We start from the raw sequence: 26,487 nt of genomic DNA, 5'->3' as shown, positions 1-26,487 counted from the left end.
CCCCATCCCCCTCCTTCATATCAGTCCACCCACCTCCTTCATCCCCCTCTCCCCTGCCTTGTCGTCTGTGAGTGGCAGTCAGGTGGTGGTGGTGTTAGAGTGTCTGCCCATACAGCATTGTGTCTTAGACAAGTCATTCAGCACCTGAGCTCTCTCCCAGTCTGTCTGTCTGTCTGTCTGTCTGTCTTTCACCATCTCTCAATGCGCCCAATGCCCAATTACATTCTCATTACCTCCTAATTACCCTGGACACAACAGCAACTGGTAGCCCAGTCACAAAGAGAGCAGAATGTAAATCAGTTACATTCACTCTGACATTATTTGTGAGACTTTTTTTTCTCCACTGGGTGGTGGCATGTTAAATGCTCCCCCGGTGATTGTGGTAATTTAGAGCAATATGGTAATAGAGGTGCTGATGGCTATTTCTCCTCTCACCAGCCGCTGTTTTTGTCCTTTCATGAGCTGTTGTCGGCTAAATTACATTGAAGGTTTAATTGGCTATTTTAGATCATGGCCATCGCGGTTGATGAATGATGAAAATCAGCTCAGTGATCATTGATTATCACTTTTCAGAGCCTGCATCAGAAATTAGGCCGTCGTAGGCTCATCTTTGATGTATTGGCTGTCACTGCAGAGCTGACATATCTTTTTTTTTTTTTCCAGATTTTGTCTGTGAATTGTTTACATCAGTAATGGTTGTAAACATAGATATAAAAACAGGCCTCGAGTGACAGTATTACCATAGTGTTCATTAAATTATTTAGATTGCTTTTGTCATTTAGAAACAAAATGTTAACTATGGTGTGAATACGATTTGTAAATGTTACTATTCTAGGGCCAAATAATATTCCAGATACTCGTTCTGTATATGTCTGTGTGATCTTTAGCATGCATGCTGATATGCTGATGGGAAATGTTTCACTCATGTTTTAGGCCTTGATAACATAGGCTAGGGCTGGGCGATAAATCGAATTAATCCGATTAATTCGCCTTTTTAAAACCTGACGATTTGAAAATTTGCCAAATCGTAAAATCGAGGCGAGCTTAAATATATAACAATACAGATTCTTCTTCTGCCTTTCACGACTTGTGCACTGGTGTTTGCTTCCGCCTCTCATCTCCTTCCGCCAAAACACTCACACCCCCATCATGGCGGACACAACAGCAGAGGAAGAGTTGGTCGCGAGAAAAGGGCCTCATGTTGCATCGATTATATGGAAGTGGTTCGGCTTTGACAAGACTGACACAGAGCAAACTACAGTCATGTGCAATGTTTGCAAAAATACTGTGAAAACGAAGAGCAGCAGCACAACTAACCTCTTTCAGCACCTCCGGCAGAGTCATCCTAAAGAATGGGAAGATTGCTCGCATCTACGGGAGTGCGGCATGGCTAGCACTAGCCATAGCAAACAGACCGCAAAGAAACAACAAAAATCGATTAAAACCATAATCATCCAAGATGACTAAAAAAATGGAGATTTTATTTTTTGGCCATATCACCCAGGCCTAACATAGGCTTATATGTGAAATGTGCTAATGACCAAGGTACTAAAGCTTTAAAACAATTCACATTAAGAACTAAAACTATGTCTTTATAGAGAAATATCCTCAGCTGTACATTTACAGTAAACGCACATTATAAAAAAATGTAATTATGTAGATGTTGTTTTTTAGTATTAATTCATTGAATATCAGTCAAGAAAATAAATTCCAAACAGAAAAACTGAAGAAAACATATATATCCAGCGATATCTGTGTTAAATTAAATTCCGTACAACAAAGACAACAAAAAATGCTCCAATAAGGGTGTCAGGCTAAACAATATGGTATTAGTTGGGCTCTAATCCTGAGTATGTTCTTATTTTCAAATACGATTGAGCTGCATTTTTATGATCTTTATTCATAACGACAAAACACCACAGCATTGAGCAATGCAGCCATGACAGGATAGTCTCTATTTGGCCGCCTCGCTGCAGCTTCTTGCCGTCTTTGAAGACCTTCCTGATACGTTCAAGTTTCTCTCTCAGTATGCTGATTTGAAAGGGTTTTTTTTTTCACCAAATAAATTGCAGCCACTGTGCCCACACATCGCCGCTTTAATTGCATAGTTGATCTTTTGCCAGGCACCACTCTCCTCCTCGTTGAAGGCTGCACACCTTTATTTGTCCAAAAAAAGTAACCATGAAAAAAGTATGCGGTTCATCTTCCCCTGTTGGAAAAATTGAAGCGTCATGTTTTCATCCTACCTTCTAAGACTCATATCCAGATGCATCTAAAGTTCTAGTCTTGGTGGATTTTCAACAACCTGGCTCAGATATTTAGGATTTCTTTTAACTTGATTGCAAATCATTACTTCAGGTAATCTCATTTTCTTATGTCATGAGACCTGTTTACTCCCAAACATGTTATTTCTGGCTTGATTTTTTATCTGGATAATGACATCTCATTCATTGTTTTTTGCACTGACACAGAGTTTTAATTAGCACTATGTAAATTTCACCAGCACTGTGATTGGATCTCTATACTAATTGGGCACTAATATGGTTAACAAAATGAGGGCACACACAGAATTTATTCAGTTTTTGTGAGGGAGGACAGCTACTGCAGCCATTTTAATGGATTTGTTTGAGCTGGAAGAAGGAGGCAGAGTTAGGTGACCTTTCATCTTGCTGGATAGATTTTTTTTTTGTGATTTAGCTGAGTGACATGACAAACCACACATTTGTTCCTGACCAATTGTAACTAGTATTTTTTTTTTGGACAGAATGGAGATGAAAGGAATTGACTTCCAGTAACAACAATGTAAACAAACGTGTGTATGATACTGAGTGCCTTCTGTTCATGAAAGCCTACTAAAAAGAGAAAAAACAACACTAGAAGTTTCCTGTCTTTTCAAGTGTCTTTTGCACAGAAGAGCATTCTGTGCTTATGCTGGTCACTATCACAGAGATGTTGTGGAAGTTGTCATCCAAAGCCAGAGAAGGTTTAAAAAAATCTGACAGGCTCGACTTATTGTCAGGATGTTTTGAGGCATTCAAGATTCAGTATCAGCTGTTGTCCACTGTGATACACTAAAAGTGACCGAATGATTAATTGATATACCCGGTGCCCATTTTTGGTCCTGATGCCCGCTGTATTTTGGGTCGGCCCAATATTGACTTAATACTGCGTAATCTCAACTATGCATAAGGATGTGATCACCCCTCCAGAAGCGATCTGGCTCCTCTGCTCACATATCAGTGGCTATGCATTCTGCCTTTTTCCTTCGGATGTAAATGTCTTGTGTAAATGTATTTGCTTAATTTGTGTTTGCAATGTAAACGGCAGTGTTTACAGTGGAGCGCAGAAGTGACAATGTCCAAAGTTTAAAATGTTGATTTATTGTTGAAAACAGTGATCCTCTACTTGAGTGTGCATCCATCCTTCCCTCTCTCCCTCCCTCCCTCTCTCACCCATGCAGGCTGGTGTCTGGCGTTTATGGGCTTCCTCAGCGGGCGGGGTTGTTTAACGAGGGCAGGGGGACAGTGTGGCACTAATTGCTGTGTGTGATTTATACCAGACTGGGACCAGGCAGGAACACAGGCAGACGATGGTACTCTGAGAGCAGCTGCTTTGCCCAATATTTACTTAACCCTCCGCTGGCGGGCCTGGCACTAGTGCCACTGACGATGGGTCTGTGGGGAGTCGTTTCACTGCTTAGCACTATGTACAGCAGCATGGTCGGGGCCATGTTTGGGGAATGGCTCAAAGTGGGATTGCGTGGGAGTGTATGGGAGGTAGATTGGAGCAATTAAAGGAAAGAATGGGATTGGTCTTCTGACAATTGCACCATCCATGAGGAATTGTTGCCAGGTGATATAATTACAACCTGTTTTTAAAATAACTCAACTGATTTTTAATGACGTCCTCACCGCTTTTTTTAGTACCACGGTTCCTGCGGTTTGACAAGTATGCACAGAATAAAATATCACAGAGGAAAATACACAAAGATTTAAAACTCCTTTTTTCTGCATGGGTGACCAGAAAAGTCTTTAGTGGTGATTAGTAGCATTTTGACTGCAGTCCTATATTGAGCAACATGATTTGTACAGTGCTCACTCCTCTGTCATGTTTTAGCAGTGATAGACACTTTCATCCCACGCCTGTCTGCCTGGCTCATCTGAAGTGATAGTCTGAGACATCTTGGGGTTTGCATCCACAACTCAATTAGTCACACCTCAAAGAAATCAGCAGCAGAAGGTGTCAGAGTATGTTCCTGTAATAGATCAGTTCAAGAAGTTAAACGCTATCTAAATATTCACACCTTTTTTGGGCCTGGTGATTAATTTACACTTTAGAGAGGCAAACGCATACTGAATCATGTTCATCTGTGAGCAGCAACACGCAGGATCAAGACGGTGGAAGGAAAAAGAAGGGGGAGCCTGATTCTGTCTCCACAGCAACATTGATTGATATTCTTCAGGTGGAGCAGCTGTCAAGCGGCCTGACCACTGCAAGCTAATGCTCTGTGGGGAGAGAGAGGTGGGGGATGGAGGAGAAGGAGGAAAGGGAAACACCAAGGAAAAGGCAAGACTTAAAAAGCAAAGAGACAGAGGGGACAGCGACAAAGAAGGAGAGAGAGGGAGGCGAAATTGAAATGTGATGATATAAAGGGAAAGGAGAGATGTTTTTTACCTTGATTTTGAGACATTGTGGGATTGGTAGAGGCTGCTGTGAGAATTTGATTACACGGTAGTCGAGTCATCCTGCAAACGAGGGGTGTGTCTCTTTCTGTCCACTGGAGATGTGGAGGAGATGAGCAGCGTGCAGAGTCAGATAGTTAAAGACGTATGACATCACTGATGTTAATCAGCTGATAACTGTTTCATTTTAATCAATATTATTTGGGAATTTGATACGTCAGTAGGAGCCATCCTCTTTAATTGTGAGCAAGGCAGTGTTTTTTATGTGCTTTTGCAGTAACCTTGTGATTCCGTTAAACTATTGGCCTAATTTACCATATTCAGAAATCTGATGCCACACAATACTTACAGATTTCTTCTTCTTTTTTTTTGTATGAACAACATTATCTGTTCACTGCTTTTTTTTTTACAGTATCTGAGTCATTCTTCAAAAAGTTCCTGTTCAGAATCAACATGTTAGTGTGTAAATATGTGTGTGTACATGTGTGTGTGTTTGTGCGCGCGTCAACAGTTTCTTTCTAATGCATAGCTTGGTCATAGATGCCCAGCCAGACAAATAAATGAATGTTGGTCTCAGTGAAATGACCTTGTAATCTAATTGTTGCTATGGCACGTTCTGAAACCTTTACATGGAAGTTGGTCAAAAGGCAGTCCTGCTGAGAGAGAAGAATCAACCCACAGGCCTGCATCTTTTACGAGTTTAGAAGATTCATAAGCACGTTGTTCGGCAGTTAATTGCTACGCTAATTATTGAGCCAATATGTGTGCACAATAGTTTCAACAGATCCTCATAAATATTCTGTGTTTTTGTGATTGTAGACTTTAGTTTTGTTAAACCAGGCAGCAGTTTGCTTAAACCATATTTAAGCCTTTTTTACTGCAAATGTGCATCTGTTCTAAACATTGGTTATCAGTCTCAATGATTACAATCAGTAACAAATGATTGGTATCAACTCTGAAAAAACTAATAGGAGGCCCCTTATTGTTAACTCACCCTGCTCTCTGTCTAACTGTAACTATTTTTCTGAGTGATTGTACACCCTAGTGCATAAGAACTGTGTCCTTTTTTTAATGTTAAAATCGTCTTTTTTCCAGCTGTGTGTTTAGAACAGAACAAGAGTTTCATTTCTGAGGATCTATTTAATGTAAATATTATTCACATTTGTGAAAATTTTGGCCAGTCACATAGAGAGGAGGGTTCACATTTGCCATGATGCACATGAACTATGTGTGTTATATCAAAATACTTTGTCTCAGTTTCTGGAATACCTTATTTGTGTACATGCAAGTATTGAAGTGGATGTTTTACTTTTAAATTCACTTTACCAACTTGTTTGTTTACTTCCATTTTGCTTTACGTAATACTTTTAGCCCACTGTATGATTCAGAGGGACATATTGTACTTTTTTTGGTGGCTGGTGAGACTTCTTCATGTTTACATTGTGCAAAACTATACATAGATCTATAATAGTTTTTAAGAAATACAGGAGTTTATATGGTAATGAATTACAGTTGTCGTGCCAGCAGTAATACTAAATACTTTTATTTACCGTTTATGAAATACTGCTGTTTAGATCAGCTCTACCTCATCCCAGTGCATTATAATGCTACAAATAATTTTATTTCTTAATATTACATGTTTAGCATTTTGAAAATGACTATTCTGTTTAATGAATTCCTTTAGGTTCTACTGCCATTCAGATCCAGGAGTTTTAATTTTATTCTTCATATAATGTTGTGCAGGATCGCTATGGCTGTTTTAAAATCAGATTCTACATAATATATTTTAATATAGTTTTATCAGTTTTAATAAGTGAGACAATGATTCAGTGCATAGGATCAGGATAATGTCATTTGATTCAATAAAACCTTTAAACAAGCTTATTTGCATCAGAGAGTATTAAGATTATCTTGCTGGTTTGACAGACGTTGACCCTAATTTTATGAAAACTGTGCTTTTATGGACTGAAAACCAGAGTTAACGTCATGTCAAGATGTAGTTTCTGCAGAGTTGTGGATGGAGGCTGTAGCTCCAGGCCACGATCAGACACGATGACTCATTAGAGAGAAGCACTCTGTCGCTTCTTTTCCTTCTGTATAATCACTGTAATGTGGTTTCCACCGTTTTCATTTATAGACTTTCATACTCGCAGCTCGTCAGAGTGGTTTTAACCTGTCAGGATTTCTTCTTTGAATTTCAGACTAGCTCCATTAGTAGGAAAAATAACAGTTTGATCCATTATTAAATCTGTTCTGTTCGTCTAGTACAAAGCAGAGGACAAAGTTTTCCTCAGTTTGTGAAATTTCTTTCAGTGACATCAGGTGTTTAATTCTAACAGTCTATATTTCTAACTTAATATGCCCATTTACTGAGCTTCTGCAGAGTCCTGATTGTCATTCATGAATTGTTGCTTCTCTTCAGCAGCCTGGTTCAGCACCATGGAGAGCACCTCTCAGCATGTTTATCAGGAGATCCAAGGGAGTCTGGTTTGTTCATGACCCAAAGATTTGAAACGAAAGTATTATATAAACTATCAGTCAAGGTAGATAAGTTTGGACACACCTTCTCATTCAATGCTTTTTATTTATTTGTATTATTTTCTACATTGTAGATTAATACTGAAGGTTAATACTTTTTGGTTTGCAACATAATTCCATATGTATGCTTTTATAGTTTAATGTCTTCAGTAGTAATCCACAGTGGAAAAGAAAAAAAAACACATTCAATGAGAAGGTGTATCCAAACTTTGATTGGCAGTGTTTGTAATATCGTTCCTAATTCTGTTTGCATTTTGGTGCTGTTTGCTGGGAGATGTTATCCAAAATGAGACGACTTTAACACATGAAAGTAACAAAAGTTCAGAAATAACATTAAATAATAAAAATGTAAAAATATGCTGCAGTATTTTTCCCGAAATTGTAGTATGTAGGTTTGGCATGCACATGTTTTGCTTAGGACAGTTGTGCAAGTGCACGTATACGTACACAAAGACTGGATTCCAAGCGACAGTTGCTTTAGGTAATTTGTTTTAGTTTATATAACTTGTTTTCAAACAGGGCATACATTATGTGGATTATTTTAGGTTTAAATACATTTCTATTTTATGTTGTTAATGTATATATAAGATGTAAATTAGTAGGTCATATTTAAATATGAAATGGTCTCATGATGGTGTGTGATTTTTAAACCTCACCTGACATTCTGTATGTCTGCCCCCTCTTTAAATCTGCAAATATGGCTCCATAATTCAAGTTTCCTCAGGTTGATGAACTAAATACATTATGACAGATAAACAATGGTTGCCAAACATCTTAACAACATGTGTTTATTATTCAGTCCACTCATTATTGAGGATAATGGCTACTAGTGTTACTGAAGGCAAAGAAAACATGATGGTCATTTGTTACAGCTCTGCACTTTGTTCTTTCCTGAACAAAAGGACCTGTTGTCCTCTGTCTTGTGCTTTTTATGCCTAAAGTTAGAAGGATAAAATGATTGATGTTGCTTATATGTAAGATCTACTAACTCATAGTGGTTATATATTTTAATTGCATTATGTTTGAAACTTTACATGTATCTTATAAGTATAAATATCAGCTGCTTCAAGTTTACCATCATTCATTTATCTCCTAGACATACTCCCAAAGCTAACTTGCTGTTCATCCTGAGGGCTGCCAGATCTTTGAATCAGGATCCTTCATATCACCCTTTTACTCTTTATTAGAATAAACTCTGTGCATTTCTGCAAGATATAGTTTCCTTGTACTCTGTAGTGTCAATATTTTAGATTCATTAAAGCAACATCTAGCTGAGGCCTCGTCTACTACCACTACTACTCATGCTACCCCTCCTTAACTATAAATGAGTTAAGGCCTGCTCCACACACAGCCAGCTACAACAGTAAATTACTCTTCAAACTTTGTTATAAATATCAGCCATGCTCAATATCAGTCACAGGGAACATTTTACTGTAGAAAGAATACTTTCACTGTGTGATATTTTAGTATTTTGAAACTGTGGGATTGGGACTTTAGTAAAGGATCTTCGTACTTTTACCTGAGCTGTAAGAGACAAGGGTCATAACAGAACCAGCTGTCTGTGGTGGTAACATTTTTGCGATTCCTCAAAATAAATGTCATATTCTGAAAAGAGACCATTTTCTAAAATATATTCTTGAAGTCTTATTTGAAATTATTTCATTATTATCACCATATATTGGACATTTCGGTAGCGCCTTGACACTGGTAGTTACGTGTCTTTGCTATCCTTACCTAAATCCTTTGATGCAAGAACATCCAATCATTACTTGCAGAAATTTCCCTGCACAGACTTTAATAAATATAAAAGAGGTTTTTACTTCAAAGTTGGGATGAAAGTAGATGTCTTTATCGAGCACTGACCACATGTGCCTCATCTTGCCACAACATCCTCTTACTTCTCTCTCCACCTTCATCTTTCTCCCATCTCCCCCTCCTCCTCCCCTCCTCAGTGTGGTTCCTGAATATTTAATAAGCCTGAATTACTGAGGCCCTCAACTGTAATGACGGGAAAATCAGACAATTAAAGCAGAAGGGCTCCGGCTTTAAGTCTCACCTCCCCCAGAGGAGCCAGAGATTATTTAAAGTGGCACACTGTTTGATTATCTAATCCTCCTCTTGCCCCCTCTGCTTTACTCACAGAGCAGCATTGCCTGCTCCACTTGCCACTGCAAATTACCATGAAACTCCAACGAGCGCTGTGTTTAAGTCCTTTTCCATAAGCGGGAATGTGGTGCCATGAAGTCTCGAGGGAACGGCACTATGGGACTAACTCTTTTACACTCAGGTTATCACAGTTTAGCAAGGCCTTCAAGGGTTGTCTTGTTCTCACTTAGGAGATGTAATTAATAAGCATGCTGAGATGTGCACATTTGCATGAAAACCGCATTACTTTGAAAATGGCCCGTATGTGTAAACAAATAAGTGTGTGTCAGTGGAAGAGAATATTGGTAGCAGTTATGCCTCTCTTTCCCAGGTGGCACAAAGACTATTCAAGCTTTTCCTTTTCTTTCTTTCTTCGATCCTGAGCTTTCATCATGCACGAGTCAAAGCAAAATAGGTAGAAAACATTGCATGGGACCCACCGATATAACCCTGACCTGGTGCACTGCTCTTTGAAGCTGCAGGGCCAGAAACAGACTGTGTTCTTTTCTTCTTCTTCTTCTTTTTGCTCCCAAAACAAAGCCTGTTTTGTTGAAGGGTTGGCAGTAAGTAAAATTGTTGTCAGCTTGACTTATTACACAGACAAAGTGACGGATTGTGATTGAGTTGATAGGAATAGCTTCCTTAATGCCTGCCAGTGCACACAGAGAGAGAGAGAGAGAGAGAGAGAGAGAGAGTCTCATAGAGAGTGAGATGAATATTCATGATTATACAGCTGAGGCTCAACACTGGCTCATTTAGTGTTGGCCAGAGAGAGGCAAATGATAGTATTGTAAACACACAACCATCAGGGGTTTAATAGCTCAACTCCAGTCCTGGCTAATTACGCTGTACACACAGCCGTACACACACACGGGAAAGCAGAGATTTGAAAGCTATTGTGATGAGATTTCCCTGCTCAGTTTTGACTTCTGCAGGCAAACATTTGTTTCATAGAAAAAAACGTACTTGTGCAGCTGCCTTGAATCAGTCTGGTAGAGAATAGAGACATCCTGTCATAGTACATCAATGTCTGCCAGAGAAGTCCAGCACAAATAAACTCCATTCTAACAGTGTCCATTGTTTGATTCTGTTTGTATTTGTTGAGACAGAGTTTCATTGGTCCGTCTATGCAGACAGTTGGGCCCACAGTTTGCAGAACATGAACAAGAGCGGTGGAGCATAATGGTCAAAGCTGCTAACAATGGTCACCACTGTTTCTCTTATGTTGAATTGACGTGGCAGGTGTTTCACATACATCTGCTGTGTTGTTTTCCAGTAACACTACATCCAATGAAACATTCACTATGTTCATACCACCAAAAAAAAATTTCCAACACTGTCCTGAACACTAAGCCTCATATTGGTGAACATTTTGTTTAGTGGTGACTCCGAATGTCTTGTAGCACAACACTCTCCAGACAGACATTATCTCAAATCTCTCTGCCTTTTAACATGACAGAGAAATGTGGGGCAACGATGAGGCCAAGAGCCTCAGGGTTTAAGCTTCCCTGTTGCCTCCTGATTTGAATATCGTTCAACGTCTATTTGCATCTAGTTTTAATAGTGGTTTATTCAGTCAAGCAGAAGATGACATCTTTATCTGTGGTTGACATATGAGGCCGTTAGCCTGAGGCTAGCGTGTGTCTAGTTAATGAGCAGAGGGATGCTGCTGCTGATTAGGACCGGCAATAAAAAAGCCCAGCCGCATATTCTGACTCAACTCTGTGGCAGGCAGATTGGGTTTAGACCCAGATAGGCGGCTTCAAGCTTGCAGTCCAGGTGTGATGAGAAATTAGAGCAAGTGCTTGGTTTGTGTGTATGTTTGTGTATTTCTATGTTTCTGAGTTTTGATGAGCAAAATGCACTTAGAGAGATTTAATGTTCTCCTAACCAAGTAAAAACATATCCTTTTTATGCATCTGGTTTAAAGTACAGTATGGCTGAATTAATCTGGCTCAGCTCTCTACAATGTCTGTGGAGTCAGAAGCACTTTGTCAGAAAAAGATAGTTTTCTGAAGCTGAATTTGTTGACTGAAGATTACATCTTTCGTTTATATATATGTGCCTGTAGTCAAGGTCATTTATATTGCCATGGTCATAATAGATCAAATTTGCCTTGTGACACAAGTAACGATTGTTTTCATTGCTGATGAATATGCTGATTAGTCAAATGATTGTTTGAGCTGTATTTTTTATGATTGATGTAAATTTCTGTCAGTAATGACAAACTCAGTTTCTTAAAGGTGTTTTCGAATGTGTTCTTTTTCCATGGTTTAAAATTCTAATAGATTGAGAAAAACTGATTTGAAGCTAGAACCAGACAGTGTTTGGTATTTGTGTTTCATCGAAGATTTTGCAGAATTGCACATTAACTATCTAATGATTGATTAATCTGTTTGTTAGTTAGTCATTTTCTCTATGTGTTTTTATGTGCAAAGCCGTGGTGGATGGTTATGCGTGAAGTATCTGTATTGTAATTGTTAAAGTTGTAAAATGTTATATATATATTTTTTAAAATGTGCTGTCAGTGCTAGGTTAAGTCAGTGATATAGAAGGTAGGTGAAAGCGTTCCGTACTTCCTCAGAGAGGAGCTAAAAATGTTCAGCTCAACATTCTGCTCCAAGCAGAGCATTATTTATCAGCGCATGCAGTGACGTAAGTAGGAGAAATCAACTCTGTCTTATTTATCTAGTCCAAAATCACAAATCACGGATTTCCCCAAAGGCCTGTGCAGTCTGTATAGCATACGGCACCCTTTATTCCCAGGTTTTTGAACACAGAGATATCAATAATAAAATAATCTGATAATACTATGTGGGCAGCGTCATCTAATATAATTATATGTAGTGATTATGTTTGTTTTTGTGTCTATAAGCAGTAAAACATTGGAGTGGACAGCATACATGCATGATTCCACATCTCCACCATTTACAGGACGGGGAATATTGCTTGCTAAGGGAATGGTGGCCAGTATGTTGCCATGGCAACCCCAGCGGCTGTCAGTGTGCCTCCTGTAAGAATGACAGATGATTTTTATTAGAGGGGCTGTAAATTGGTGGGGTCCCCTCTCTCCATAGAGATACTTATCCCAGCCTGATCAAACTGGAGTCACTCTGCCAATAACTGTGACCAGGCCTAATTACAACACAGGCCCTCCTGGACTCATCATACACTCATTATTACTCACAGGCTACACTGACGATTCTGGCGCCAGTCACTGTGTGACATTCTTGTAGTGGTAAACAATATGGCACCACATATGGTGAGAATATGACAGCAGTTTCAGATTATTAAAAAGTACTTATGAATATTTCCCTTAACAAAAGGGAATAAAATGTTAGACTGAGAGATATTATCATGCCTGAACATTTTCAAGCAAACGATTGTCTTGTGCAATTGTAGAGTAGGTTCTTTTTGTGGACGAGAAGATGCATATACACAGGAATTGGGAAATATTTGCAAATATTTTGGGAAACATATTTCATGTATGAAATATTGCTCTGCAACTGCTTTCCCAAATCTGCTCTAACCCACTCACCTCAGAGATGATGTTCTCCAAAACACAGACTCGGTGTTGTTCTGTTTCGCTTAATTGCACTACTCCTGCACACTTTTTTGACGTGTATCTCTAAATGTTGAGTCCATGTTAAAATACCTTGTTGGCTTTGGTTTGTTAGTGTGCAGCTGGGCTGCATGGATGATTCTATTTATTTATTTATTTTTGTGAAGCTGCATGACTTTAAGTGGCCAAGGTTACGGTGACACTGTAGGCTCTGGCTGTCTCCAGGGACCACGATCTACTCTCTAATACACTCCAAGACAGTTGCACAGTGGGGACACTGCCAGCAGAGTGATGAGGAAGCAATTTTTGTCTGCATTGTTTAGCTGACTCCATGGGTTTCCCATAAGTGGCATCCAGACTGTTGGTGCTGATCGGGTCAGACGATTAAAATTTTTTCAGAGGAGTCAGAGAAGTGCAGGTTGAAGTGTTTAAGGTCATAAAAGGCATGAATCTGACTTTGTTTTAGTCAGTTAGCAAAAGCAAATGCTTGGATCTGTTGTACATTTGAACCATGTGCCTTGATGTGTCAGTGTATTTTCTGTTGATAAAAATGAATATGTTGAAGCAGGGCTGCAAAGACCACGTGTTACACATGGGTATACTAAAGTCAGTCTTTGCTTCATACATGCTGTAATTTTTCATTGTCACAATATCTTCACATTGATTCAGTAGCTGCTTTTGCAGCAGCGTGTTTGATTTGAGAAAGACAGACAGAGAGAGAGAGAAGTACTGGGTTCCTGTTGAGATCTGTCAGACTGACGACGCTGACACTTTTTTGATAATTGCTCTGCCTAGCCATGATCTGAATTAGCATATGAAAGTTGTGCCTTTTTTCCCTTCACTGGGAGCGCATAGCTGTAAGCTAATTTGTAAGTCATTTTAGATGACAGAGAGTGGTTGTATCCCAGAGGTGCTCTTTCTCTCTTGATCTTTTATTTCTCTCTCTCTCTCTCTCTCTCTCTCTCTCTCTCTCTTTCTCTCTTTCTCTCCACTCCCTCACTCCCTCCTCCCATCTCATCTTTCCTCCACTCATGTCTCAATTAAAGAATATTGAAACGATTCAGGGAGCCACGCTAACTCTTTAAGTTAAAGTGCAGGTTTTGGGGCAGATGGTTGCCCAGCAAGCAAAGGTCAAACTGCTCAGCTATGTCACCGTGTGTCATTGTGTTCTACCTCATAAGACGTCCTGCTCTCTTAAGTCCTTGATACATATTAACCCGCATGCCCAGTGATAACATATCTACTCCAGTGCAAGCTGTCCTTGGTGAAAAATGTGACAGTTACATTGTAATATGGACAAACTTTTGTCTTTTGTGACTATTTCTATGTCGCACATGCAATTTTGGTTTCAGTGACAAACTGCAAAGCCTCCCAGTTTGAGTGAACAAAGAGTCTACTTGCAGGCTCAGTGTGGCTTATATGAGGATTAATTGAAGCTATTGAGTGTGGCTCTACAGAAAGGGACTTGTGTTTGTGGCACCAATGATGCCAAAGCAGCTGGGCGGGTCGAGGAAGGGAAGAGGAGAAGACTGATAGTCCTGCAAGCCACCTGGTGTGAAGTGAAGCCATAGTTTAAGAAATATACACTAAAACACCCAGGTGTGGACACAAACACATGCTCATATGTCTAGCATGCTCACACACAAACTGCAAGAACAATGGAGGCTGTCTCTCAAGCGGTGTTAGTATGCAGTAGGTGGAGCAGAGAGGAGCGAGGAAAAGCGTAGTGGAGTGCCTTCGATCGTTATTATTGACCATTCCTCCATGCAGCTGTATGCAGCATAAACACATTCACACTCACTTGCATACACTCATGCACAGAAACATGTATACTTACACACACACACACACACACACAAAGACTTTAATATACAGACACACAAGCAAGTGGGATTTGAGATAAATGCAGTGGTAGGAGCACACACAGAAATGCCCTCAGCTTACAAGGACATGCACACACAGTGATGTAGGCCCGCAGCTCTGTGTCAGACAATCAATTCTGTTGTTGGTAGTGAGTGTGAGCAGGCTCTGGGAAGAAAGAAGTGGAATCTAACCAAGAATCATGAATTTAGTCAATTACAATATCCCTGAACAGTTTTTATACCACAACCAGCTTCAGTCCTTACTGCTAAATACACCCTGTCTTAGAAAGGTTTTACTGATCTACATACATGTTAATTTACCTCCTGCTAACAAGATGCTAAGCGGTGTTATAAAATGCAGGATCTACAAAAAATCAGACCTCTTAATAGAGAGAACTGCTATGAAAAGTAAAAACATTTCACCTTTTGTCAGTCTAAACAAAAAGCTTATATTCAAAAGCTTGATGATGAAATACTGCATGTACAGTGAGTACACAAAGAACAATAATGCAGAGAGGCGACTTTCCTTCTAGCTAATTACTTTGATCACTTCAAAAGTGTTTGGTGCCAAAGTACAGTAGTTCTATAGCCTAGCCGCGCTAGACAACCCACGGCAACGAATTTAGTTCTCTGCCAGGGTGGGTCTAGTTACCCTCCATAAGGCTCGAGGCTGGATGCTCCTAAAACTGGCCGGACGAATCACCATGAAGTGTAGAGTCAGAAGGCGGGCGTAACTAAGTGACGACAGAGGCGCGACGATTCTGACAGAAACAACCGGCGCACAATAAACAGTTATCTTTTGACTCGGCTTTGGCCACAGCCCTTAAAGATTTGAAGCTAAAATTCAACTTGAAAGATAAACAAAGGACGGCACTGAAGTGTTTCATTGAGAAGAAAGACGTATTGGGACTTATGCCGACGGGATATGGCAAATCCTTAATATACCAGTTGGCTCCGCTGGTTGGGAAGCTAATGGGACTTAGCCACAATCCGCCGGTGCTCTGGGAACTATGTCAGCCTATTCGTTGCGCTGATTGGTTGTATACCTACCCAATTGCTGCAGAGTGATTTGAAAGACAACCTTTTAGCCCTCCTCCCTCCCTGTCGAGCGGCCCTAGACCCTTGTGCCTTCAGAACATGGGTCTAGCGCGGCTAGGCTAGTAGTTCTATGGAGCTGACAAGGTTTTAGAAAAAAAAAACAGAATGCTGTTAAATGCTGTTTCCCTTTAAAAGTGAAAAAGGCGTACCACATTAATTTAGTACTATTCTATGTTTTCTTTAGCTTCCTGTGTAACAGTCTTTTAGAGTAATTCACTTTTTCAAAACCTTCCACACAGTCACCACCGCTGACATTAAAATGGACATAATATGTATTTGGACAGATAAATCTGGATGGTTTTGTAATTTCATGACAGCGTTTCGCCATATCTCTTTAGTCAAACAGTGGTTTACAGCTCATACCAAGACACTGCTGCTCTTTTATTTCATCTTACTTTCCATTCCTCTTCCCCATAGAGGAACTCTTTTCCTCATGAAGGTGGATGGTTTATGTCTACCACTCACATGAAATGTCTCTCCTGAATGAAGTGTCAGGGATTTATCCGCAGGACATTGCTGGGGAGGGATCAGGCTACAAAAAATCTTTGACAGATGTACTCAACACAAGACATGCTCTATATGCTATACACATCTGCATAAATGATGTGTATGGTTTCTAATTGTGTCACTATTAATTGTTTGTTTGTTTGTTTTCCATTATGTGCACTTGGAAATATGCAACTTTGATATATAGGAGAACATGACAGAATTTTTTTGATTCATTTCTGTGACACACTATAACACACAAAAATGTGTTACTTTTTGTTGTAATGCATTATTCACTCATACATACATAAGAGTGCCATCTTCTCACTGAGCTGTTCAGTAACAACTAGGCTTTTCTTCACTAATCCTTCATGTTACTTCAATGTAGTGATGACGATGCAGTCTTTCCACTACTAAACACACATGGGATTCTCACATATATCATATACCAGTGTTAGATATACACAAGCATGGAAACGTGTGAGTCTGTGTATGTGTCTGTTTCAGGACGCATTTAAAACACAGGCATACACCCCTCTCCCAGGCCAGGCCTTTTGTCACAGTGACAGGCAGTCTGTTCTTATGAAAGCCCCTCTCATTCACAAGCTTGTCAGCTTTTGATGCCAGACAACTTTCAGAGGGAAAGAAGGGAAAAGGACAGAGGGAAGACTGTTTTCAGATCTGCTTTCTCTGAATGCTTTCATTCCTTGAAGACAAACTGCATTTGCAGCAAGGTAAATTTAAATTTGATAGTGTCTCCATGCTTGGGTAATCACGAGCGGTGGAAACACGCATACCTGTCCGGCTGCTCTTTCTTGTGTCACTGGTTGTTTGTCACATATTAAAGTGTCTCAGCCACAAGCTGAAAGAAACACCTTGAGGATATCAAATCCATGGTCTCTTATTTCTAACTAGGTCAACACTTGCTCACAATAGCATCCTCACTACCCTCCTCTGAGTATTCTTCACTCTCCTCCTGTTTTCTCCCCAATTTCTGTCCGTCCTCTCATTCATAATTTTTTTTTTTTATTGCACCAACACCGTCTGGGAAATCCGATTAAAAGTTTAGCTCATTTTGTTCTTTCTGCACCTAAAGTGGATAATAAGGCTTCCTGGGATATCCAGGGCATAAATGTAGATGCCAGTAGCGATTTTCATTTTTCACTGATGTTTGCAGTAATTGGAGATTTATTGTTGGTCTATTGCAGAGAATCATCTTTTACACAATGATCAAATGTTCTTGCACTATTACACTGCTTTCCATTATTTTAGGCATGCGCTGGGAAAAAAAATCTGGTACCAGCAGTCTTAATCAGTGTTAAACTGTCATGACAGGTCTAAATGAGGGTAATTCAACACCTCATAAAGTCTGCATTATGATATCTCCAGCAATACTGCCAGAATCCCCCACCATACGGCAGCCCCATTTGATCCCCATCCCAGATTGGCTTCTCCATCATTGGTGACATGAAATACCCCCGCAGCCACCAGCTACAGCGCACATCACTCCTCATAAACACTGACAACCTCTCTCTACTTCCATGTGTTCACGCAAATTAGCATTATATTAGCATGATATTAGCACATCCGACCTGCACAGCCATACCTTATCAAAGCGCTCTGTGATCCCTGGCTCCCTGCGCTTTAGTCTGGAGCAGGAAAAAAGGGAGAGAACCTGTGTGAGAGAGAGAGACAGCGAGTTTCCCCAGAGAGAGAGAGAGAGAAGAGAGCGATGAGCTACATGATAACGAGCTGTGTTACACCGCTACACAACACACAGCCTTGTCACTGCGCCTCAGAGCTGTGCTGAGCTAAATGGGCTGCAGCAGATGTTTGGTGACTACAATCACACAGAGCTGTGTACCTCACTTGACTTGCAAATATTTGCTAAGAGACTTCAATATTGGATTTTCTGTATTTCTTCCTTTTAGAATGCGTAAGGTAGTGAATCCAGTGCATAAAAATGAATACATGTTTCCTCCTCTATACCCTGTGACTATCGAATAGTATTTGATAAACAATGCTAGCTGACTCCTGTGATGAAATCTGGAGGCAACTGATCTATTTGTTTGTTCAATTCATGTGTCACACACAGCGTTTGAGATGCCACCAGTTAGAAGTTGGCAAAACATGAAGACACAGTTGAATTAATCTGAGTGTACGTTGGCGTTTTCCAAAACACAATGATTTGCTGTTGTGGCACAATGTTACAGGTTAAACCACAGTGATATCTGTGTGACTGTGTGATCCATTTTTGTCATCTTAATGCAGGGGTGTCAAACTCATCGTAGTTCAGGGTCCACATTCAGCCCAATTTGGTCTCAAGTGGGAATAATAACCTATAAATAACGACAGCTTCCATTTTTCTCTTTGTTTAGGTGAAAAAGGTACGTTCTGAAAATGTTCACATTTAAGACATTATCTTTTTACCAAGCTTTATGAACAACCTGAAGTTTCTTAAGAAGAATAAATTCAGTTTAAAAACATGATGCCTCAGTTTATCATTTGTGTATCACAGCATCCTCAACTGAACAATATAGTAATTTATTTTATGATCAAAACAACAAAAATCAGATGAAAAAAACAACAACAAATGTTAAAAACAAGACAAAATGTTACAAAAATGAGATATAAAGCGGCCACAAAATGACAAAAATGACAAAAACTAGACAAAAACAATGAATAAAGCGAAACTAAATCACAAACATGAGCAAAAAGGAAACACAAAACGACAAAAACAAGAAACAAAACGACAAAAACATGAGACAACTGGCAAAAGTCAGACAAAACACAATGAAAACAGGACATAATGACAAAAATGAAGCACAAAACAACAAACCAACAATGAACAATATAGTATGTGACTTATTATCAAAACAACTTGTCAAGGTCTAGAAATTATTAAAAATTTACAATTTGCTATTAATATCTTCTATGTAATTGTTGCGCTTTACAAAGAAGTCCCACGGTCGTTACTGGACCCTGTGGTGGGCCAGTTTTGGTCTGCGGGCCACATGTTTGACACCCTTGTCTTCATGTATATAGCAGTATTTCTATTGTATGAAAGTGAATTTACACTACACTTTCTTATTAAGACAAGCATTTATTTCTTCACCTGTTATCGTTTTATTTTGTGTCGAGTTTTTACATGATGCTGATATCAGACAAATCAAGCTGAATAGGTGCTCAGTTTGGCCTAATGAATCATGAGGAGATCCTGCACTGCATCTACAAATAGCTGTTCCAAAGTGTTCCACATTATACGGACTGACCAGAGGCTACATACAGTATGATCACACTCAGTCACATAAAGGTGAGGTATTTGGTACTGGCTGATCCGCAGGCAGTTGGAGTATTTATGCAAGATGTCATTTTAAAATGGTGCTTCGGTTTTATTGTTTTACAAAGACTTGTACTGTACTGTTTAGCATTGATTCATACAACATGTTAGCAATGTGCAGTTGCTCAATATCTTTTATTTTTCTTGTTTCTCTCCAGTGTCACGGTTTCTCATCACATCCACGGGAGCTCTGTATATCCTGGATGTGCAAATGGAAGACGGGCTGTACAACTACAGGTGTATGACACGCCATCGGTACACAGGAGAGACCCGACAGAGCAATAGCGCCCGCCTCATTGTCTCAGGTAAGCCATGTTAAAAAGATGCAAAAACAGTGTCAACAGAACTTTGAAACTAGTGTGCACGGCATCACATTCTGCTAAATGGCTTCATTTATTTGTCTATTAAGTAGAGATACTTTGCTATGCACCAGTCTATATATGATACAAGTTTACAAAGTGACATGAAACATGAAAGGGCAGTAATCTGGTTTCTAATCTTTGTCTTCACTGGGTTTCAGAAATAGTGCCCTCATGACAGAGGACCATATGGAAATAAATGTGTGCTTGTAAAAAATATGTTGATCATTTGAGCAGAATAGAGTATGACAGGGAAAAACACTTGAATTAAAGAGGGGGTGACATGTGATAAAGGTCATAAGAACTGTGCCAGTGTGGGGGAGCGTTTCAGGACAGAAAAAGCCCCTCCTTTCTGTAAACTATTTAAAGGGACACTCCACAGATTTTATATGGCACCAGCTGTCAGAAGCACAAACCACTGCTCTAAAAATCAAGACAAGTCAGCCTCAGCACCTCAAAACTGGACAATCTGTGCTTTGGCTTTTTTGAAGCTTCCTTAAATACGTAATTGCTGGCATGTCCCTTTAAAGTTGTGTCCATGCAAGCTGTCCTTGTGGGTTAAATGAAATGATTTTGAGTATGAAAGGGATTTTAACTCTGCCGAGGAATGCGGGAAAGTTATGTGATGATCAGTGTACGTTTGTCTGTTTGTTTGTCTGTGCACAACATTACTGAAAAACGAACAAACAGATTTGTATGAAATTTTCAAGGAAGGTCAGAAATGACACAAGGATCACCTGATTAGATTTTGGCAGTGATGTGGCTTATAGTCTGGATCCATGGATTTGTGAGAGATTTCTATATTTTCTGAGTTATCTGTTGGAAATCATACAATAACTGAGCAGCCGTACTGCGCTCTCTCAATGCTTTTCTAGTTACTAGTGTAACTTCTGGGGACGCCATGCAGCCACACTAAAGTCATGGTGCAAAGAGTTGGTCCCTTTACCTACTCAACCAGCATGATGACCATGAAATACGAGACACACTCAGCGAATGCACTTTAGCCAGAAATCAATATTGTGTGAACAAACAGAACGACTAAATTCTACCAATCATTCCATTTTAAACTTTGCTTTTCATGCATGAGATGCTTAAAAATGGGTTTGGAAACTGTTCAGACATCAAAAATAGCTAAACCTTTTACAATGCCTTGCCCCTCCCCACTCCTGCAGATCCCAGCAACTCAGCGCCCCACATCCTAGACAGCTTTGAGCGTCGTGAGGTGATGGCGTCTCATCGAGTGGAGCTACCCTGCAAGGCCTCTGGTCACCCCGCACCAAAATACCGCTGGCTGAAAGACAACCGGCCACTGGAGCCAGACACGCGTTTCAGACAGAGTGTGACAGGCCTGCTGATAGAGAGAGCTCAGTCCAGCGACACAGGGACGTACGTGTGTGAGGTGTGGAACGGCTACGGCAATGCTGAGGTGGTTGGCAGGCTGCTGGTAAAAGGTCAGTGCCTTTGGGCCAGGGGTAGGCCACTGGGGTTGATTTGTTGTTGTTGGTATGATAACTTAAACAAGGCAAAGCTGGGAAGTTATAGATGCTGCTTTTTGTATTTAAAGTGTTCCATGTAACATTTTTAACATTTCACATGCTGCCTGTAAACTTGTAGAAAACATAGGAACATACACTACTGTTTAAAAATTTTGGGCTCACCGAGGCAAATGGTCTGTATTTATGTAGTGCTTTACTATACCTGAAAGATACCCAAAGCACTTTACATTATTCACCCATTCACACACTGATGGCAGAAGCTGCCATGCAAGGCGCTAACCAAGAGCAATTAGAGGTTTGGTGTCTTGCTCAGGGACACCTTGACACAAGCTCTCTGGGCCAAGGATCGAACTGGCGACCCTCTGGTTGCAAAACGGCCACTCTACCCACTGAGCTATGCCACCCCCTCCCCCCAAGTTCATGTTTTCCATGAAAACTCACACTTTAATTCATGTGCTAACATAATTGCACAAGGGTTTTCTAATCCTCAATGAGCCTTTCAACACCATTAGCTAACACAATGTAGCATTAGAACACAGGAGTGATGGTTGCTGGAAATGTTCCTCTGTACTCCTATGTAGATATTTCATTAAAAATCAGCCTTTTCTAGCGAGAATAGTCATTTTCCACATTAACAATGTCTAGACTGTATTAAAACTGCTTTTCTTTCAAAAATAAAGACCTTTCTTGGTGATACCAAACTTTTGAACAATAGTATATATCCCAGTCTTTTGGAAGCAGCCACTGAACTATTACCTTCCCTTAACTACAGAGCCCCTGAAAGTTGTGGTGAGTCCACGGAAGGTGAAGGGCAGCGTGGGAAGCCAGGTTTCACTGTCCTGCAGTGTAACCGGCTCCGAGGAGTACCAGTTGTCCTGGTACCGCAATGGAGAGCTCATCTACCCCAGCAACAGTGTTCGCATGACAGGCCAAAACAGAGAGAACCTGGTCATGGCTGGTATGGCCAAGAGCGATGGAGGAGCCTATCAGTGCTTTGCCAGACATGGCAAGATGTCCGCCCAGGATTTTGTTCAAGTCATCCTGGAAGGTCAGTATTCACAGTGAGAGGTGTGTGTGTGGGTGCAGTGAATATAATCTACATACAATACAGAATAATTGCTTTGGCATATGTAAGCTCTTTGTTTTGTGTGTACAGGTGTTTGTTTACGCATGTGGGTCCAAAACTGCATGTCTGTTCATATCTACTGTGCATGTTAAACTCAGTGCTGTAGGTCACAGCTCTTTTTATTTGATTGAGGCTTGCATACTGAATCAAATGCTGCAGTGTCTCCCTCACATGACCGCGCCAATATAAGAAAAACGTCGTTAATCAATGATGTTGTGGAGCCAATAAAAGCAGCTAAATGAATCTGCTATGCACTCTGACTCAGATTTTTATACAGTATCCATACATGAGTTCTGGTGAAAAGACAAGTCAGTCTGGATTTGGAAGATTCTCTTAAAAAAAACCTTCAGAATTGGTTTTCTAATCACCCACTATGAGAGTGATTGGTTGAGGATAATAAAATATTTATTGCCATGAGGTTCTCCTTCCTCTGTCCAGATGGCACCCCCAAGATTCTGGCTTCATTCAGCGAAAAGGTCTACAACATCAATGAGTTTGTGTCACTGTCGTGCACGGTGAAGGGAACACCGGAGCCCCGGGTAACGTGGACTCTGGATGACGAACCTGTGGTACGGGACAGTCGCCACCGCATCTCCCACTACACCAACACTGAAGGCCACGTGGTCAGCCACCTCAACATCAGTCAGACCCAGGTCCCCGATGGAGGAGTGTATCGCTGCATCTGCAACAACTCGGCCGGGACTGTTTCCTACCAGGCGCGAATAAACGTAAGAGGTGCTTGTCAGATCAACTCTTTCAACACACCATCACATATACACATCAACATGTCTTGAGTTATTCTGTTTTGATATGTTTTAATTGGCTAATTTAAAAGCACCGAGATGTGCAGATGTTGAAGGAATGCCTGACTAAGTTTATTAAGAGGATTCACTTTTTTGTTGTCACCGTGTCACTAGTTTCTCCCACATTTAGAAATCTTATAAAGTAGCTTCACTGTGTTTCTTCTCAGAGTGGAGCAGATCCTCCCATAGTAGCTTCTCCTGTCATCAGTCATTGGTGTCAGCGTTAACTTTTCTAATGCCCTGCTTCCTACCCAACACCTGCTGATAGCTTTATACTGGGACACCATTAGAGTGATTTACTGTTACTACCAGTGTTTGACTGTAGTGCTGTGTGCTCTCTACAGAGACGTGGTTGGTTGGATTGCTGTTGTCATGTAGCTGTAATACTGGGGCACTCAAGCTTTCTGTGCTTGGTGCCAGGCCATTAGTATTTCTCTGTTGCAGAGAGGGAATGGTACTTTCTGTACACTGATTGGTTTAATTTGATTGTGTTCATTCTTGCATGTTGTAAGGCTAAATAGGGCGATCCTCTAGCCCTTAAGCGAGGGTCCATGGATGCCGAATGCAGCCAAGCAATGAAGATAAATCTCCACAGGTGCCATTGTGGAGAAAGTGTAATGACTGTTTCTCACATCGTTGGCTCCTTAATCGTGCTAAAGAGAGTAGCTACCCAGGATATGCTTGTGCTCAAAGTACACTACAGAGCCTAGTTAAACTGTCTTCTCCAGTGCTTTAAAGCGAAGCCTAATAGTCCATTTCCCTGATAGACACAGAGCTATGGAAGCCTATTGGTTATTCTGTTGGTTTTTCACAAGTGTGTGTGAAAGCCGGCAACATGAGTAATGGCTCTGATAATAACTTCATGAGTGGAGAAAGGGAACATTCCACTCTAATGCTTGTCAGAGTTAATCAGAGGCAGCGCCAAAGAGGTGGGAGCAAAAGGTAATATTCACTACAATCTCAAACAGTCCCTGGTTCTGATAAGTCAGAAAGTGAATTTGATGTTATGGAAATGCAGCAGAATAGGTCTACTAATGAGGATTTGGATTTTCTGGTTCTGAGTTTCTATGATGCCTTTCTTTAAGTGACAACAAGAAAACTTAATCAGGCAGTCTGAAACCCCTAAACAGGTCTTGGTAATGTTTACATTTTTCTCTATCAGAATGAATCAAGGCATGTAAACTTTGTGGTGTCTTGAAAACACACACAACACAGCACAGCTATCCTTTACACCACCCCCCGCCTCAAAATCATTTTAAGAGAGTTGTCTCTCTAATGTGTCCTTCAAGGGCCTGCCAGCATCAGACCAATGAAAAACCTCACTGCCATCGCTGGGCGGGACATGTACATCCACTGCCGTGTCATTGGCTACCCCTACTACTCCATCAAGTGGTACAAGGACTCCAATTTGCTGCCATACAACCACAGGCAGCGGGCCTTCGAGAACAACGGCACCCTAAAGCTGTTTGACGTGCAGAAGGACGTGGACGAAGGAGAATACACATGTAATGTGCTGGTCCAGCCACAGTTGTCCACACACCAGAGTGTCTATGTTACTGTGAAAGGTACGAGCCTCTGTCTGATCTGCCTTAAGTTATGCAGCACATGGAGAGAAAAATGGCATAAAGTGTAGTTTTTGTACCTGTGTGTAATCATTGATATCCAGGATGTTTATTAATAATGTGTAGTGTCTGGTAAGCAGCTTATGCCATGTATTTGAGATGTGCATACACATTATGTCACACCTTAGTACCTCTCAGTTTTTGGATTTACATAGGGAATCACTTTATCGGCCTATACACTGACCCTGTACTGTCTTTCCATCCAATCTGCCTTTCCTTGCTGACAACACAGATATACAGAGGAATATTTGTATTTTACACCCTGTAAAAAAGCACTCGCATCACTGATAGCAAAGCACCTTCTCCATCATCTGAGCCAGCTTATCTGGAGCTCATCTGAATATGCAGCGGCACTGAGCCGAGCCAGATGATGATAACCTCAGATGGCTCTCTTTCTTCAATGACGCTGCATAATTTGAAATGTCGGATGGGCAAATCCACCCTCCTCTCTCTCTAGCGGGTCTTGACGTGCTAACGAGTGTGCGAGGGGGAAATCACACAGCGTAGACAAAGCTATGCCGCTATTCCGCCTCGGCTAATTTGCCTCTCGGCTGCTTAGCATTCCACCGCTGCCGAGAGGGAATCCCCAGGAGCCTATTATGCCTATTTTGTTGTGAATTAAATAAGCGCTGAAGTGCCGCTTATTCCAATGTTATTTTAAATCATTAATTTTCCGAAGCATCTGGTTCTCACGATGGCTACAGTGTCCCCAGAGAGCAAAAGAGAGCGAGAGCAAATGTTATATGCATGTTGTTTGAGAGAGAATTCAGCTGCTCCACATGGGCAGAGGTAATAAAAATATTTCTTGCATTCCTACAAATTACCACAGCATAATATTTTGACATGGAAAACAAGGTGATAAAGAGAGACTCGTGACTAATGAGTTGCTATTGGAGTGCTTTGTAAAGCAGCTCAGCCGTGACAGCTGTTGTCTGTTGCTGAAGTGCACCAGCAGTGAATGATTTTGACACCATTTGCTGAAACCTGGATTATGGACATTTTACCCACAGGCCTGTGGTAATGTTGCTGAAGGGAAAAATAATTTACATCTCTCCTCCATAGTCCCACCCACCATCCACCCATTTGAGTTTCCAAGGTTTTCAATCGGCCAGCGAGTGTTTATCCCCTGCGTGGTCATGTCCGGAGACCAACCCGTTTTCATCACCTGGCAGAAGGATGGCCGACCAATTCCAGCCAGCCTGGGTGTCACCATAGACAACATAGATTTTACCAGCTCCCTGCGTATCTCCAATCTCACACTGATGCACAACGGCAACTACACCTGCATCGCACGCAACCAAGCTGCAGCTGTGGAACACCAGAGCCAGCTCATTGTCCGAGGTGAGAGGTGGATAAGAGAGGGTAAAA

The 26,487-nt window shown here is 40.7% G+C and overlaps 1 protein-coding gene across 4 annotated transcripts in view; it reads left to right on the top strand.

Moving 5' to 3' along the window:
- The window catches only part of dscama (Down syndrome cell adhesion molecule a), a 103,201-nt gene that overhangs the window by 43,321 nt on the left and 33,393 nt on the right, over positions 1-26,487 (top strand). For 3 of the 4 annotated variants that reach the window (XM_022193301.2, XM_022193300.2, XM_022193299.2), the window contains exons 4-9: positions 19,872-20,018; positions 21,245-21,523; positions 22,341-22,616; positions 23,133-23,429; positions 24,787-25,062; positions 26,182-26,460. In XM_022193301.2, the coding sequence (XP_022048993.1) occupies positions 19,872-20,018; positions 21,245-21,523; positions 22,341-22,616; positions 23,133-23,429; positions 24,787-25,062; positions 26,182-26,460 (1,554 nt within the window). Of the gene's footprint in view, positions 1-19,871; positions 20,019-21,244; positions 21,524-22,340; positions 22,617-23,132; positions 23,430-24,786; positions 25,063-26,181; positions 26,461-26,487 lie in introns of those variants that run through there. The other variant, XM_051937302.1, reaches the window with a different exon arrangement.

Source organism: Acanthochromis polyacanthus, chromosome 17 (genome assembly GCF_021347895.1).
Source record: "Acanthochromis polyacanthus isolate Apoly-LR-REF ecotype Palm Island chromosome 17, KAUST_Apoly_ChrSc, whole genome shotgun sequence".
NCBI classification, from domain to species: Eukaryota; Metazoa; Chordata; class Actinopteri; family Pomacentridae; genus Acanthochromis; species Acanthochromis polyacanthus.
This window is presented reverse-complemented; position numbering and strand designations above follow the sequence as displayed.